Source organism: Sinocyclocheilus rhinocerous, unplaced genomic scaffold, assembly GCF_001515625.1.
Source record: "Sinocyclocheilus rhinocerous isolate Xijiao unplaced genomic scaffold, SAMN03320098_v1.1 scaffold2948, whole genome shotgun sequence".
NCBI lineage: Eukaryota > Metazoa > Chordata > Actinopteri > Cypriniformes > Cyprinidae > Sinocyclocheilus > Sinocyclocheilus rhinocerous.
The window spans coordinates 226,621-242,358 of NW_015653422.1; the positions used below are offsets into that span (position 1 = coordinate 226,621).

At 38.1% G+C, this 15,738-nt stretch overlaps 1 protein-coding gene across 1 annotated transcript in view; it reads left to right on the forward strand.

The window, feature by feature from the left end:
* Nucleotides 1-702: 702 nt before the first annotated feature.
* The window catches only part of LOC107715668 (carbonic anhydrase-related protein 10-like), a gene marked incomplete at its 3' end in the record, with an annotated part of 96,866 nt that continues 81,830 nt past the window's right edge, over nt 703-15,738 (forward strand). The window contains exons 1-2 of the mRNA XM_016521837.1: nt 703-820; nt 1,210-1,616. Of these exons, the coding sequence (XP_016377323.1) occupies nt 1,556-1,616 (61 nt within the window). The remainder of the gene's footprint in view (nt 821-1,209; nt 1,617-15,738) is intronic.

The following is a 15,738-nucleotide window of genomic DNA, read 5'->3' on the forward strand; positions in this document are numbered from 1 at the left end:
TGCCCCCCAAAAGGCTGTGAATTTCTACATTTTTTGCATGACAACAAACATCATATTAAATTGCAGCTTTAGCATTTTCCATAGGCAAAACTATCTTACTTTATATTTGTATGCGTTTGTTTACGCATGCTTCTATTAGATGTAGAATTACCACCTGGATTGGTATCCAATGTAATTTGGGATTTATAAATTCAGATCATTCTACAGTAGCATTCATAGCAATCAAAATCACTGTCACTCTTAAATTAATGATCTTAAAATCAACTAATTAAAATCTACAGATATTATGCTTCAACATGCCTAACTTCATTTTAACTTTATAGAGTAAGTCCTAGTAACTTTAATACTGAGACAAAAATGTGACTACACATAGGTTATAAATAAAACATTTATAAATGCATATCGATGCTCGCTCACTTAACGCATTTTGTAGCAAAGAAACAAGTAAATCGTGCAGCTGTTGTGGTGACGGTCTGAAAGTTTTTGGAAACATGTATAGCTACTATTTATTAAGAAATGCACGCAACCAACTTGGATAAAACGCGGGTTCTTGTTTCTTGGCAACCCGCGTATCTCTAATGTCTCCGCCCATCTCTCTCTCGTTCTCTCTCTCTCTTCTCTAGCGCTCCATCCACCTGTGCCTAGGTAACGTGATCACGCAATTAATAGCGGGAGCGCGCACTCTGTATGGTCCGCGCATCCGCGGCGCGCGTGAAACTCAGGAAATCTGAATAGCTGTTTCTTTCAGAAACCAGTGGATTGGGATTTGTTTGTTGTTTTTTTAGGTTTCTGAACTGTCGCAGGATATCAAAAGTAACAGGTAAGCGCAAACTATCTTACCTCCAGTGTTATTGTGGTTTGTTTACTGATGTTTCCGCTGCAGTGTTTCATAACTCACCGTTAAACTTGTTTGTAAGATACTTTGCACTGTCACAGGAGCGGTCAACAACCGTAAGTGTTGTAAACACCACAGGTTATACATTTACAACGTTCCTTTCATTAATTTCACTTTATGAAAGCAGGTGGATAAACGAATCAGTGCTCGTGTGCGCTGTTAACGGCATGTCGTGAACGAGGGAAGCACGCCCCCTTACAGCAAGTGCGCGGCCCCGTGACTTTCCCGTTAAACCTGGCTTGAGTTAAAACTGTTACTCTCGCGCAGAGCTCCGAGGACACGTCAAATCACAGTTTTACTCTCTCTTTCCGCAGGGTCAGATCGGCGGAGTCCAGCATCTTCGTGGCATAACAGGAGCGCTTCTGGAACGGGAAAGAACGCCTAAGTCATTTTATGGAGGCTTGCGGGACGCAGCGAAACATTTCTTAAAGTGTTTGGCACCGAGGATATCAGTCCAGATCCCCCTTCAGTTCGGAGCATAGTCTTGTTTGGATTTCAGCCTGTTTGAAATGTGGCGTTATGTGATCGAGATAAATGTGCTATGTGTGTGATTTGGAGAGGATCTTGTGGAAGGTGTCCAGTGGGAAAGAGACTGGGTGGACTCATCTGCAACTGATTCCCGTTTTCTGAGCTGCAATGGACTTGGAATGAAGACAAAACATGGATATAATCTGGGAAATATTTATTATCCTTCAAGCCAATCTCATCGTTTGCACTTCAGGTAAGATTGTACATTGTATATGATGATTCTTTTGATAGTAAGTGCTTAATATTCGTTTTATAATAGCTTAAGTTGTGTTAAAACCATAAAAAAACATGTATTATAAATAATTTACGTAGCTACTTCGTCCCTATTATTAAAATAATATTATTTAAAATATTTCGGAAGGCGCAGAATTCTGTAGGAATCCAGTTTTTGATTATAGACTATTTTAAAAATCGCTTATTTTCGCTGCATACGACCCACGTCATTTTATGTGAACTAGGCTACTGTTTCTTTTTATTATTTCGAATAATTTAAGTTAAAAATAATGTATTTTGCTTAATATTTGCTTAAAATAGTATTTTATTGATGATTTGCCATCAAATACTAGCAAACTCGGTCGGGTAGGCTATATCCTGTGTTGTAAATGGGCTAAGTTATGCGTAAATTAAATTACATTAAAATTAAATTACATTAATTATCATAGTCATAATTATTTCCCCACTGCTAATATAAACGTAAATAGTGATTTTGGAGGTGGTCATCACTGGACAGACCAAATGTAGAAGCAATGGAAACCCGAATTACAGCACGGATCCCTGATTGGTCTGCTCTGTCTCCATTAACACTTACTATCACTTTAGTCAATCTAATGCGGAGCCGAATGATCGCGTAATGTCGAATATATGTTGTTCTCTCAGACATTATGGTGTTAAAAACCACAACAGCCACGGAAATAACTTATTGAGTGGGCAGAAGTCTGAATGACTGCCAAAAGCTGTTCAAATAAGAATCACGATTATTATTAAATGACTAAACAAATCAAGTCCGTTCTGGTTTAACTTTAAAGCTCCTCGTGAGAGGTTTATGGAACGCGTCCAGCAGCGTCGCCCACGCGAGAACTGGACATTGATGGCAACGCAGCGCGCAACACATCCGTCTTTCTCATGATGCGTGGGACAGGCAACGTAAACGTCCTTGACCAGTGTTTATGGCCTCTGAGAGCTTCCCTTTTTAGTAGCTTCATGTAAATGTTCACCATCATTTTTCATATGGTTACTAATATGGGAAGTCAGGTTGCTTTGAAATATTAGTATTTTTTAAAGTGACATTACAGATTAGCACAATTTAGTAAGTGCAAGTGGTTTGTTTTTTTGTTAAATATAAAAAAAATACTTGTCGGGGTTTATATTGTGTGATTCAGAATACTAATCAAGGATCAAATGATTTCCTCATTCATACTGATCTCAAAACTTCATTCTGGTTCCTATAAAGCATCATCTCTAAAGATGATCTCGACATCAGATGTAATGAGCATGATGATTGTTTAGGTAGGGCCCTTACGTCTGTAAAATTAGTGCCATTTTTGTCTCTTTTCATTGACAAGTCAATGTTAACGTGTAATTCAGAAAGACAGGACTTTTTCAGAAATTGTATCCATTGGGAATTGATTGGATTATGAAAAGTGGGCATTGCATATCAGAGCAGAGCCACACTGAATGTGGGTTTGCTTTTTGGTATTCAGTTAACGTTGCCCAGTAGCACACAGCCTAAGTGACGTCAACAGAAAAGGATGTTTCTGAAGAAGAGCAAGTTTAAAAAAAATTGATTAATGATTGGGATAGCAGCCTTTTTTAAATTCAGAATAACATGCACAATGAATCATTCAAAATAAGAGCATTGAAATTAATGTGCATTTAAGTAAACTGGATACATTTTGCATTTTGCACATTTTTTGGTGTAGCTATGGTGAATCATGTTTCATTTTCAAGCACAACATTTCCAATTTTCCACTGCCATCACTCCCCAAATAGCAAAGGCCTCTAATGTACTTTCAACTCTGTTTTCCCCAGCAGTTTTCTTGATGACGCGTCTTTTGTCAGCAATTACATTGTTTTATGACAGATGGAAAACACTCAATTTTGCTGTTTAATCAATAATTTTTTTTAAAGTTTGAAGGTCAAATTTATCTCTCTGTCTTTGGTATACAAGAAGGAAGCTCTCAGTGATTTTGTTGTTTGTTGGGACATGTTCACAAAGGTCAAAGATTCTATTTTGTCCCCACTACAGTCATAATTGGACCATAACAAGTGCCATCATCCTCAGTTCTTTGGTTTCCAGGCATTCTTACCGGAACATCATAGATTTTAGCTGACATTTGCAGAGCATGAGCATTTGTTTAGTTATGGCAGTTAACATTTGCTTTGATGCCGCTCTGGATCCAGCAGAACAGTGATCGCCTCATGAGCCCCAATTCTCAATAAGTGAGGAGCATCTCCTTGTGTCAGTGTACACAAATACTGCATTTTTAGATGGACTGCGTTAGAAGTTGATGCAAAATCAATTACGGTTCAATCAGTTATGACATCTTATTGGGACTGATTTATTTGTGCACTTTCTGGTTCTTTATCCCGATACACTGAATGATCACCCTGATTAGAATGTACAGTGAGGTGCAAAAGTCTAATGATGATAAATGCAGCTCATCAAAGTTTGTTACATTGATCATGTGACTCTTGCAGACGTCAAATGATCTTTCTTTTATTCAAGCTCAAGATGCTCAGAAATCATGCTTGAGAACATGATCATTAGATTCAGAAAAGGCCATTTAAAATGTTTTTAAATGTAACAGTTTTAAACAAATTATGCTGCCAATAGTAAATTCTATGGTGGATTTTAAACCTCATTGTATTGGTATTATGTTATAAAATGTAATTTAGTCATTTAGTTAGCTTTAATTTAGCTCTTTATTAAGCTCTGACATCCTTCAGTTAAAGTCCAGGGAAGTTATTTAGTAGCCAGACAGACACTTTGCTTAAGATAATATTCCAAAACAGTGAGCAATGTTGCAAGTTACAGTACAATTTCCATATCAGAGCTGCAAGGGCCCATGCACTGTTGTTGTCAAATTTCTCAGTCCAGTCAATCAGTTTGGTGTGCACAAAAACATTGTGCCACCGTTATGATAAACAGACTTGATTATGTTTTTCAGGTTTGTTTGAATAGGACTGAGAATCCAAAAAATCTCAATTTCGACACCAGAGGTTACAGTTCTGCTTTGTTGCACTGAGTCTTTGCTTATGAAAACAAAAGAGTCTGCATTCATCCAGGTAATTGGAAGAATGTGTGTGTGAAAGTCTAGTCAAAAGCATCTGGACTTCTAAGTTGTTTTTCCGCTCAATTCACTGATTCAAATGCATATACAAATGTTGTGCATTGTAGTTCTTAGTCATCATTCACATACATTTCAACCCTTTTGAAAATGAGAAAAGTTAGTTATTTATTCTCGACAAAACAGAGCTGAATACTGTGTCCAATTCTTTTAAAGAGCACCAATTGTTTATTGACAGTGAGGCATTTACGGTGGCATTATTAAGAGGTTGTATGCACTTTCATCTATGGTGGCTAAATGTTGTAATTTATCAATTCCTAATCTGCATGGTTCTTGTTGTTGTGAGCACAATATATTATAGGTGCATGCTTTTAAATAGAATATTCAAATTAATGCATGAAATTAATAATTTTTGTCCCTTGCAAATAATGTATTTTATAGATTCAGTTAGAGAAAATGTGTTAAAAATACAGATAAGATAAAATTGGAGTAATGTTTCTCATTAAAATAGCAATGCTTGTAATGTTTTTAATGTCATGCTCTCTACAAAATTACTCCCGGCTTCCCTGAATCCTGACAATTTTAGTGTGAATATTTAATTAGCCCGAAGAAGCATGTCATTTAATAAGGCATTTGAATCATTAAAACTAGACACAAGCCATAACTGAAAGGCTGAAAACCTTCTAAAACAACCGTGGGTCAGAAGCAGCTGTGTTTAGCTAGGTCTTCCCTGATGGGTGGGTGTAGCTAACGCTATTGACTGTCACATGCAACGGGCATAGCCATTTGTAAAAACCCAGCCATGAATCTTGTCACAAACCCTGTCACAAACCCACAGCAGCGCAGCACCATGACATGTTTGCACTAGCTCTCAGGTGCCCTGTGGCACATCATCCACAATGTGCACCTGGCCACTCTTAGCTCAATAAGCGACGCTCGCCACAGCCTGACAGCGATCTTGGCCCTCTTTGCAAGGGAGGCCTTGCTGCTGCCATGCGTGTGACACCGAGAAGGTGTTTTTAATGTTTGGACAATGCCACGGCTGAAGGCTGGAACATTAAGCAATGATATCTATAGTACAGAGGCTTTCGCTGTGGCTGGGTGATCCTGCACGCCCACACTGGGCAACACTGTCTCAGCCGACTAATCTGATAATCCCATGCAGATGTGTCTGTGAGTGAGTTTGCATCTGTGCATGTGGACCGGGAGAGAGCGAAGAGAGCGAGAATTGCAAGACTGTCAGCATCCTCCTTATGTGATTTGGTTGTTTATCCGTTTTCCTTCCGGGATGAGGGGTTTGTGTCACAGTTCAAAACGTTTAGATATTATGGAAATTGCCAAATGAATTGTTCTAAGTGAACCTGAATGCATAATACAGATGCAGATTGTGTTCTTGTTGATAAAAGTGTGTGAGTCTCTGAGGAGAATCGCTGCAAATGCTCCTGTAATACTGATAAAGTTTATATCTGCTAGTAAAATGTCCATTCTCACATTTGCCTCGATGCGTTTCTTGAGGGAAGTGCTAAGTTCTTCATGTTGTTTTGCTGGTCAAGGCAGTGGGTGTGTGTTTCATATTATGCCATCTGTCATATAATTTATTTATAGTAGAATAACTTTTAAAGCCTGTGGTTCTGCTTGGGTCGCGGTAAGGCCATCAGAGCTAACAACACCCTCCAGTATTAAATCTTTTGTTACAGACCATTAAGGCCCTGATGTACTCTTTTTTTTTTTTTTTTTTTCGTTGTTTCGTTAGGAGTAAAAATAAGTCCAGAATACCATACACTGCTAGTGATCTGGGTGGTGTCAAGATGAAACCAATGCTGCTGGAAGCGGTTTAGATGAACATGTAAATATGTGCTACATGCTTTCCTCTTGGTAACAAAATAAACATACAGCAAAAATGAGAAAACGGTGGTTAAGAAAGCATCTGGTCATAGCGATGTGGATATTATTGCACCAGCTGTGCAATTCAGCACTCCAGTCAAGTCACGTTACGTGTATTTCTACAACTGATTGTCTTAAAGCAAGCAACTTTACAGTATGAAGCATGGAAAAACCGTGTCAGTGTCTCTTTCAATTAGAATTACAACTTTCTACCATAAAGCAGCTCTCCAGTGTATTTATATTTTCACTCATGGACATCTGACTCGACAGACGGAACAGAAGAAACTAACCAGAGAAGATTTCCACATCAAAGAAGGCGGAGCCCCAGAGCACACCTTTTTCCAGAAAGTTTGATTTGGCAAGTTTTTTTGAACTGCTGAAGTGACCTTAAATTTGGCCTGATTTTGTTCTTCGATTTTGCTTGAATTATATCAAACATCTTTAGTTTACTTTATACTGGTATGTATTTTTTTTAAATGAGCGTTACAACTTCATTAAATTACTTTTTTTTTTTTTTACTCACCCCCATGTCTTCCAAGATGTTCATGTCTTTCTTTCTTCAGTCGAAAATAAATTAAGTTTTTTGAAGAAAACATTCCAGGGCTTTTCTCCATATAAGTGGACTTCAATGGCGGCCAACAGGTTGTAGGTCCAAATTGCAGTTTCAATGCAGCTTCAAAGGGCTCTACACAATCCCAGCTGAGGAATAAGGATCTTATCTACTGAAACAATCAGCCATTTTCTAAAAAAAATTAAAATGTATAACATTTTTAACCTCTTACACTAGCTCGACCTTTACACAGTACACAGACGAAGAACTGGAGAAAAATCCTGGAATGTTTTCCTCAAAAGCCTTAATTTATTTTTTACTGAAGAAAGAAAGACATGAACATCTTGGATGACATGGAAAATTTTTATTCTGGAAGTGAACCAATCCTTTGGAGGTTGCATGCACTTTTAATCCATGGTGGCTAATGTTGTAATTCTTGTAATGTATTACTTCATCAAGCTGATTTAGGCATGATATATGTACATGATTGTACAATACTCAAATTAAATTATTATAATTTTTTTCGTTTTTGTCCAATGCAGAACATTTAAAGGGGTCCTATTATGCTTTTTCACTTTTTCAACTTTAGTTAGTGTGCAATGATGCTGTTTGGACATAAAAAGATCTGCAAGGTTCCAAAGATCAAAGTCCACTCCAAAGGCAGATATTCTCTTTAACAGAAAATGCTTTTCAGCAACTACAACAAGTGGCTCATTCAGACTACAGTGCGCTTCTTCTAGATATTGTGACATCACAAGTCACTCGTTTAAATAATTCCCACCCACGGAATACAGGAAGAGGCCTAATTGAGCTGCGCTGGAGAAGATGAAAAAGAAGAGCTGCTTTAGTAGCATGCTGTTATGGTAAGGGCTTTTGGGAACACGCTCCAAGTGGTTCACCACTTACAACGCACTGGGCCAGCTAACCAATCAGAGCACATTTTGTATTTTGGAAGGAGGGGCTTTATCGAAACAGGAACTAAACGGATTATTTGAGATGGACTGGAAAGAGGGGTGCTGCAATGTAAAATATGTAAAAAATTTGTTTTTGGACCAATCAACCATGAAAACCTATTCTGGTACACCCTAAATACTAAATCAAGACTTCATAAAAGGGCACAATAGGCCCCCTTTAACTGTATAGATACAATTAGGGAAAATATGGTAAAGTTGATAATTAGATGTTAAAATAATCATGCTTGTAATGTTTCTAATGTTATGCTCTCTATAAAATTATTCCCACCTTCCCTCAATCCTGACAATTTTACTGTGCATTTTTAATGAGCCTGAAGCATTTAATTTAATTAAGCATGCAATTCATTAAAACCAGACACAAGGCATATTTTAAAACCCTAAAATGCTGAAAACTGCCTGAACTTTTAAATCAACTGTGGATCAAGAACAGCTGTGTCTGAAATGACATGACGTTGATTATGTAAATACACATTTGCGTGGAATGTGTTGTAAAGTTTACGTTATCTCCAATCCCTTTTCATATCTCATACAAAACAAGACTCCCTAGATGCTCCCAAATGCTAATGGCTAGTATGGCAATGTTGCTTAATACAGTTGCGTTAATACAGGGTTTTTTTTTTTTCTTTCCCCATGTTAACAAATTAACAAAACGTAAGTTTTTTTTTTTTCCAATACATTTTTTTTATATTTGTAAAGTTAGTATTTTTATGAGAAAACGTTGAAAGATTAATGGGAGAAGCAAGGGTTGTTATTTATTAATTAAATTTAACTAAAGGAATAATTGACTAATCAGAAAATAATTGATAGATTAACTTTAAAAACATCCATAGATTAATCAAAATAATCTTTAGTAGCAGCCCTATTTCGAATGTACAGAATGTCATTGCTGCTGATAAGTCCTTATATTACCTCTAAAACGATTATGCCATGGCTTTGAAGAAGCCGGTTCAGAGGTCTGTTCAGTGGCACAGAGGAATGATAAAAGCGTATCAAGGGTGATTACACATACAGCATATCGCCTGGCCTTTTTATATTGATAAACGGTTCAGGATGCTTGGGCTTGATTGAAAGAGTCCACCGGGGATGAGCCCTGCAACATTGCACTGGTGCAGCTGGATCCATAATGTGATGCCACAAACTGGTCGGGTGAAAGACAATTATCTCATAAGTCAGAAAGCACAGCTGTCGGCAAGGTCAAGTTTCATTTATGGGCAGCACTTGCGCCTCTTTCTCTTTTCACCCTGCATGGATGAGCCCCGGGACTGCCTCGGTTCCATGATGAATACTAATGGTTGCCTCTGACAATTAGTTTCTGATGAAGTGTTTATTTACAGCATCACATAGTTTCTCTGAGACTTCTGGAAGTGCCATGTGTAGGTAGTTTTATCACTTGTTTGAAATGCTCTTTAGAAGGATCAGGGATATAAATGTATGCAGTAGTAGAGTACCAATTACCCAGCGCAGTGTAAATATTGGACAGAACACATGCTGGGTTATTTTGACCCAGCTTGTTGGGTTTTATACATTTTGGTTTTATACATGTGTTTTATGTTTTTTTAACGTAGTACTGGATCAGTCAACCTCATATTGAAGGTTTTTCATTTTAAGTAATACAAATGCACTCTAAAATCTCTGTTTTATATATATATATATATATATATATATATACAGTATATCCAAATGCCCTGCCTCCATTACGTATCTCTGTCACGTCAAAGTGTTTCATCACCACATTTCAGTGATCATTGCAAAAAATGTGTTTATATATATATATTCTGTTTATGTATATACTGTATTCTATATATAGTACCAGTCAAATGTTTGGACACGAATGGGAAAGTGTGTTCCATAGCTGTGTTGCTAGCACACTATGATCAATAGCGCTCAGCTGTAGTCAGTGGAGTGCACAGGAAACTTTGTTACATATAATAGTGATGTAGCGTCAGCCCTGGTCGTGCCAGAGATTGTCTTATTATTGGGAGATGCAAGAGTCTGTAGTACTTACCTTTGGAAAAAGTGTAACTACTAACTTGGATCATGAGAGGTACCTCAGCCAATCATACAATGGCCTCTGGTCTCCTTCCCTGTGTACCGCCAAAGCTGCAGTGTTAGCATTAGCCATAATGCTTTTTTGGCTAAAGGTTGCAGGCTTGCTTTCCAGTGGCTTTGGTCGCTCAGTTGTTTGGCGGGAGGTGAAACTTCCATGGTGGCTCCGGCACATCATTCGCTTTAAGAAGAGGTGTCCAAACTCAGTTCTGGAGTGCCACTGTGCAGACTTTAGCTCCAACTGGTCTCAACACACCTGTCTGGAAGTTTCTAGAAAGACCTTGATTAGTTGGTTCAGGCGTGTTTAATTGGTGTTGGAGCTAAACTCTGCAGGACAGTGGCCCTCCAGGAGCAGGATTGGACACCACTGGCTTTGAGTGTAGATCCAGTGAATGCTGCATTTGTAGAAGGCTAACGTTCCAAGCACACGTTAGCTGCGACGTACATGTAAACAAAAGAGATGAAATGTGAGACTACAGTTGTTTTTCAATCGTGATTTAATTCAGGAAGCTTCCTGTCAGTCAGAACACAGAATGACCATTGACAAATGTGTCCAGTTTTAACCGGTTTGGCACAGATTACCCAACATTGGGTAACACTGACCCCGCACTGGGAAGGTATGTGAGGAAGGGGTCATAATTTCTACTGACAATAAAAATGGCCAAGCAGCTGAGTTACAGAAAACCCAGCACCAGGGTAAACATTAAAAAAATTACCCAACTGGCTGAACCCAACATTTGGGTTAAAAAAATAACCCAGCATTTTTTAGAGTGTGGGATTTGCTCACACTATGAGTTGAATCAGGAGCTTAATGAATCAATTCACAATATGTGAAAAAGTGTCAGAAACCTTGTAAGTTACCAAAAGAAGGTGACTAAAATATAATTTTTTTAGAACAATAATTGGACTGTAGCAATGGTGAGAGACTAAAGCTGTATATGTGTAAAGCTCACCCAAAAATGTCTTAATTTACTTACCCTTATGATGTTGCAAAATGCTATAACTGTCTTCTGTGGAACACAAAAGGAAATATTTAGAGAAATATCTTGATGTCTTTTGAGCATTGCACTCATGCCTTGCGTCTTTTATCACATCTCACATGACATGTCATTCTAAAAAAACTTTGTACTCAAATTAAAATAATTTTTTATTAATTAAAAAACACTACTGTGCCCTTATCAGTTTGAATCTCATGAATGACATCAAAACTCAAATAACCAGAGCAGGTAAGTAGTTTTATGAGCAGGTTAAGTAGCTTATATGCTGCTGTTGTTTTGACTTGTTGAAATCAGTTGTATTAAAATGTTACAAAAGTTTGGCAATGCTGACAATAGACATAACATTTGCTAAAATGGTGGAAACTATTATAAATTGGCTAGCAGGTAAGGCAAATAGACCAAAGTTGTTACTGGTTTAGAGATTATTAACAGCATAAACACTGTTTTGTGAACCTTTTTCAATGTAGCGTCTGGACCAATCAGACACACCATTTTCATTAGATTTAACAAATCAGCACAGCAAATTTGATGCTATGCAAACTAAATGTATTTCTGAAAGGCCAAGCCAGTTTTAGTAGTAGCCTGTTTTCTTTATTTATGGATATTAAGGCATTATTATAGGCTTACCATAGTGATCTGAGGTAAAGCAAAAATACAGTTTGGAAGATGGATTTGTGAAATGTTACACAGCGTAGCTTCAATACTTGAAATAGTCAAAAAAAAAAAACCTTCCTAAGGAGTAGGGATGTAATGATTAACTGCGAGCTGGTTGAAAATCGTTTAAAATATGTGACGATTCAAATCGGTTGAGATGCTAAATAAATCGCGATTCAGTTAGGGGTAGGAGTTTATATGAATCCATGTCTGAGGGGAAGTTACTGTCTTTAGAAAAGTTTAGATGGTATTTTTTCTTTTCATCTTGCCTCTGTATAATGCATATTAAAGTTCATAAGTGCAGCGCTGCTTTGATTACAGCGGAAGCCAAGGAAACGCTTTGTGCCACCTGCTGGCAGAGAGTGAATCTGCATCTCAATCAGCTCGTCTGCTGTTTCTGTTTCATGCAGATATTTTTTATGTAAGTTTCACAAAACTGAACTCAAACCATTCTGTTTTTGCTTCAAATTTAGAAATTATACAATCTAATTTAGATTAAAAAATCCTCATGTTGCATGTATGCAGCATCTTTGTTTGGATCATGAAGTAAAGATCAACAGAACAGTTGCCTACAATCATCTTAAATACAGTACAGTTGTCCATTATATACTCTGTGTAAAGCATAATTTAGTCAAGAAATTTAAACAGCAGGGTAAACTGGTGAAAAACACAACTGTAAATTAAACTTTAATTACAGTTACAGGGCATCCTTATTAAACTGTATTTTAAGACTTGGATGTCTGTCAGCTTGTCGTGTTTCTAAATATGCTGTAACTAAGGGAAATTAAATGTGGCAGGAAAAATGCAAACCTTGCGCTCAAATGGTAGTGCCTTATTTTCATGTGTATCAGGGGCACAATTGCATGCACTCCCACAGGTCCAGTTCTGTCTGCAGCTGTGTGAATGTTATAGTTTCTGTGGTCTCTAATATACACATTAAAGAGTCCCTCATGCCAGATAGATGCTAATAATAATGAGCATCACTCGTATCTTAACATAAACAGAACTTCTCCAACACCAAATAGGTGCTAAAAGACCATTTGGTTGAATAATGTTGCTTCTCATCCAATCTTAATACTATGGATTGGCATTTTGAGCAATTTTGTTTTTTGTCACAAAAAAATGAATGATCATTTGCTCAATACTTATTATACTCAGCAATAGTAACCTCCTCTGGTCATATCACAGGACTTCTGCAGAAACCAAGTATACTAATAATTAAAATATTGCTCCACTTGCACTATTAATCTGTATATATTTGAAAATGGCATTTTCGTTTTCCAAAGGTTGAAAGTCCACACTGACATTTCGGAAAACCCTTAAATCACCTTGCTGTGCAAGCTTAAAACGTCATTAATGCTCACTGAGATGATACCACGAGACCAGACAGAATAAAATTCTCACTCTATTCTTCTGACATGATCATTTTATTAACAAAATACTACCATTATTCACTTGTTCATCCAGGTGGCACTCAAAATGAACATTCAGTGTATGGTCTTAAAAGCATCTATCGTGTGATCAACATCTTTGCAGAATGTAATATGAAGATTGTACAAAGTAACATATATCTTTAGCAACATTATTAAAGTGAATAGCAGGCACAACAATGCCGCTACAACTATAGATATATATCGACGCATTACTAAATGTGTCATCATTTTCGAATATCTTCGTTTGCAAATTGATGTACTTTCGCATTGGAAAGATGCGTTTTTTTTATATTTATCCAGATTAATGTGGACTGCGAGATCTAGGCAAGAGATTCAATGCAAAAGTGCATTTCATTGATGACTACAGCTGCAAATGTGTAAAGAAAAACCCATCTGTTTAAACCGTGTTAGTGAACTACAGTAGTTGGTACAGAACGAGTACTCGCCTACCTAATTTACTCATGCACGACTGTAATCTCCAGTAGTGACAAATGTAGACAAATTTGCCTCTGTGCCTTTTATGTTTAGCTGTTGTGAAGTGCCTCTTTGAAAATCCTTTACCAAGCAGGGGGGTCCCTCCATTGGGAACAGGGATCAGAAAATTAGTGTTAATTACTTTTTGATCTATTGACACTAACTCTGCAGACATTCAATAGGTTTGTTACCTCTGTGCTGCAACCTCATCTATTCATTTGATTACCCAACTTTGAATAATGCATGAGCAAGTCAGCTGCTGGGAAGCGGCACCATTTGTAAAATGCTGAAAAGGCAACGCCAGCAGCATTCAATCATTTGAATGATATTATTAAGCCAATCATTTGAATGCCATTATTAAAGCATAAAGTGTAAACCCTGTTGGATCTGAGTTGATACCGTCCCTTAGAGGCAGTTCAGACTTAATCTGCCGATTATGTATCGTCTTCTATCGAACGTGGGGCCATTGTCTATTTAGTAATTATTTTCGCTCCCTTTGATTAGTTTTGACAGGAAGCGAAGTGATGCAGATGTCGCCGCACACATCCTGACTGTGGACCTCCAGCACGCCGCCAATTACTTTAAGTCTTTCGGACAGAACCTTGTGAAATTAACAGCTTTAGATGTCTATGACCTCCGACTTCGTTTTCGCTTTATAGATTTGAAGCATTTCTTTCTGCTGAAGCCAGTAAATATGTTATTGGGGCATCGCCAAGCTGTGTGGGAAATGGAATAGAACTTAGCTGCTTTGCTCAAACTGCTGTCATAATGAAATATGTGATGTCTCATTTTCATGCAGCCCTGCACATTCAACTGGGACACACATAAGATCTGAGTGCAACGAATTACATTCAATCACAACAGTTCTTTGGTCCCTGTAAGCTTACATCCGTATACACACTTACATAAAAGCCATCAGAACTCTCATTTTAATCACAATAGGCAAAAAAACACTACACTTGGATGTTCTATGGAAAGCTTTTGTCGCATAAAGTCTGGAGTGCTTGAGTCTTATGCTTTCAGAAATGATCAATTGGCGTTATGTTTTTCTATCCTGTCACTGTCCCGCTAATGACGACAGCTTTGAGCTGCAGGGATGGGAGCTTTGTTTTCCCCACTGAGAGGGAGAGAGATGGTGTGATGCAGTGTCTGATGCTTGTCCTGGAGCTTCCACTAAAGCTCTCCTGTATTATTACGCCAGTGTTCCTCAGGAGAACATGGCTGATGAATTGTTATTGCCTCTCACTCCATACTAACTTCTGCTTGAAGATAGATCCTGACAGGATACCTGAGACTAGGAGAGGGAGAAAGATTTGTGATTCGGGATGCTCCGATCGATCGACTGGAGATCGGTATCGGCCTATAATCACATTTTATGACTCGATCGGTACTCACTATACTTGGTCGATCTCACGAACCGATCGCAATTTGATGACGTCAACGCGTGAGGACGTACATGATGTGTGGGGACGTAAATGATTTGGCGCCACAGTCATGTCATCGCTGGTGTGGAAATGCTATGACGTTTGAGAAGCAATTAAAAATTTGCTATTTGTCGTGTATGTTTTGCATGATGATATAATGAATGGATGGTTCATTTTTAACAGCCGATTCAGTGACGTTAGAGCTGATCTGCGACCTCACTGCACACGTCTGCGGCGCGTTACGGCTCCACGGGAACCGGAGCTGATCGCGGCCGCTCTAGTCAGTGCTTGTGTTTATACCGGCCAGCCGTGGCACGCTTCTGAAGCGGCCCTCCGCGCTGCTTGGTTAAAATAGTCTTTTTTGAGTTGTCACAGAGTGGAGGACGGAACAAAACCTCGTCGGAGCCGTAAGGGGTAACGGTAACAATACGGTAACAAAACTGCTTTTAAATGAACATTTATTTATAAAACAAAATATCTTCTTTAGCTATATTAGCCTACTCAATAGCTTTAACACAGGCTTTACTTCTTTCAAACTTTATCTGGAATGTCACCGTTTCTGTCACTGCAACTTCAGGCGAACACACACAC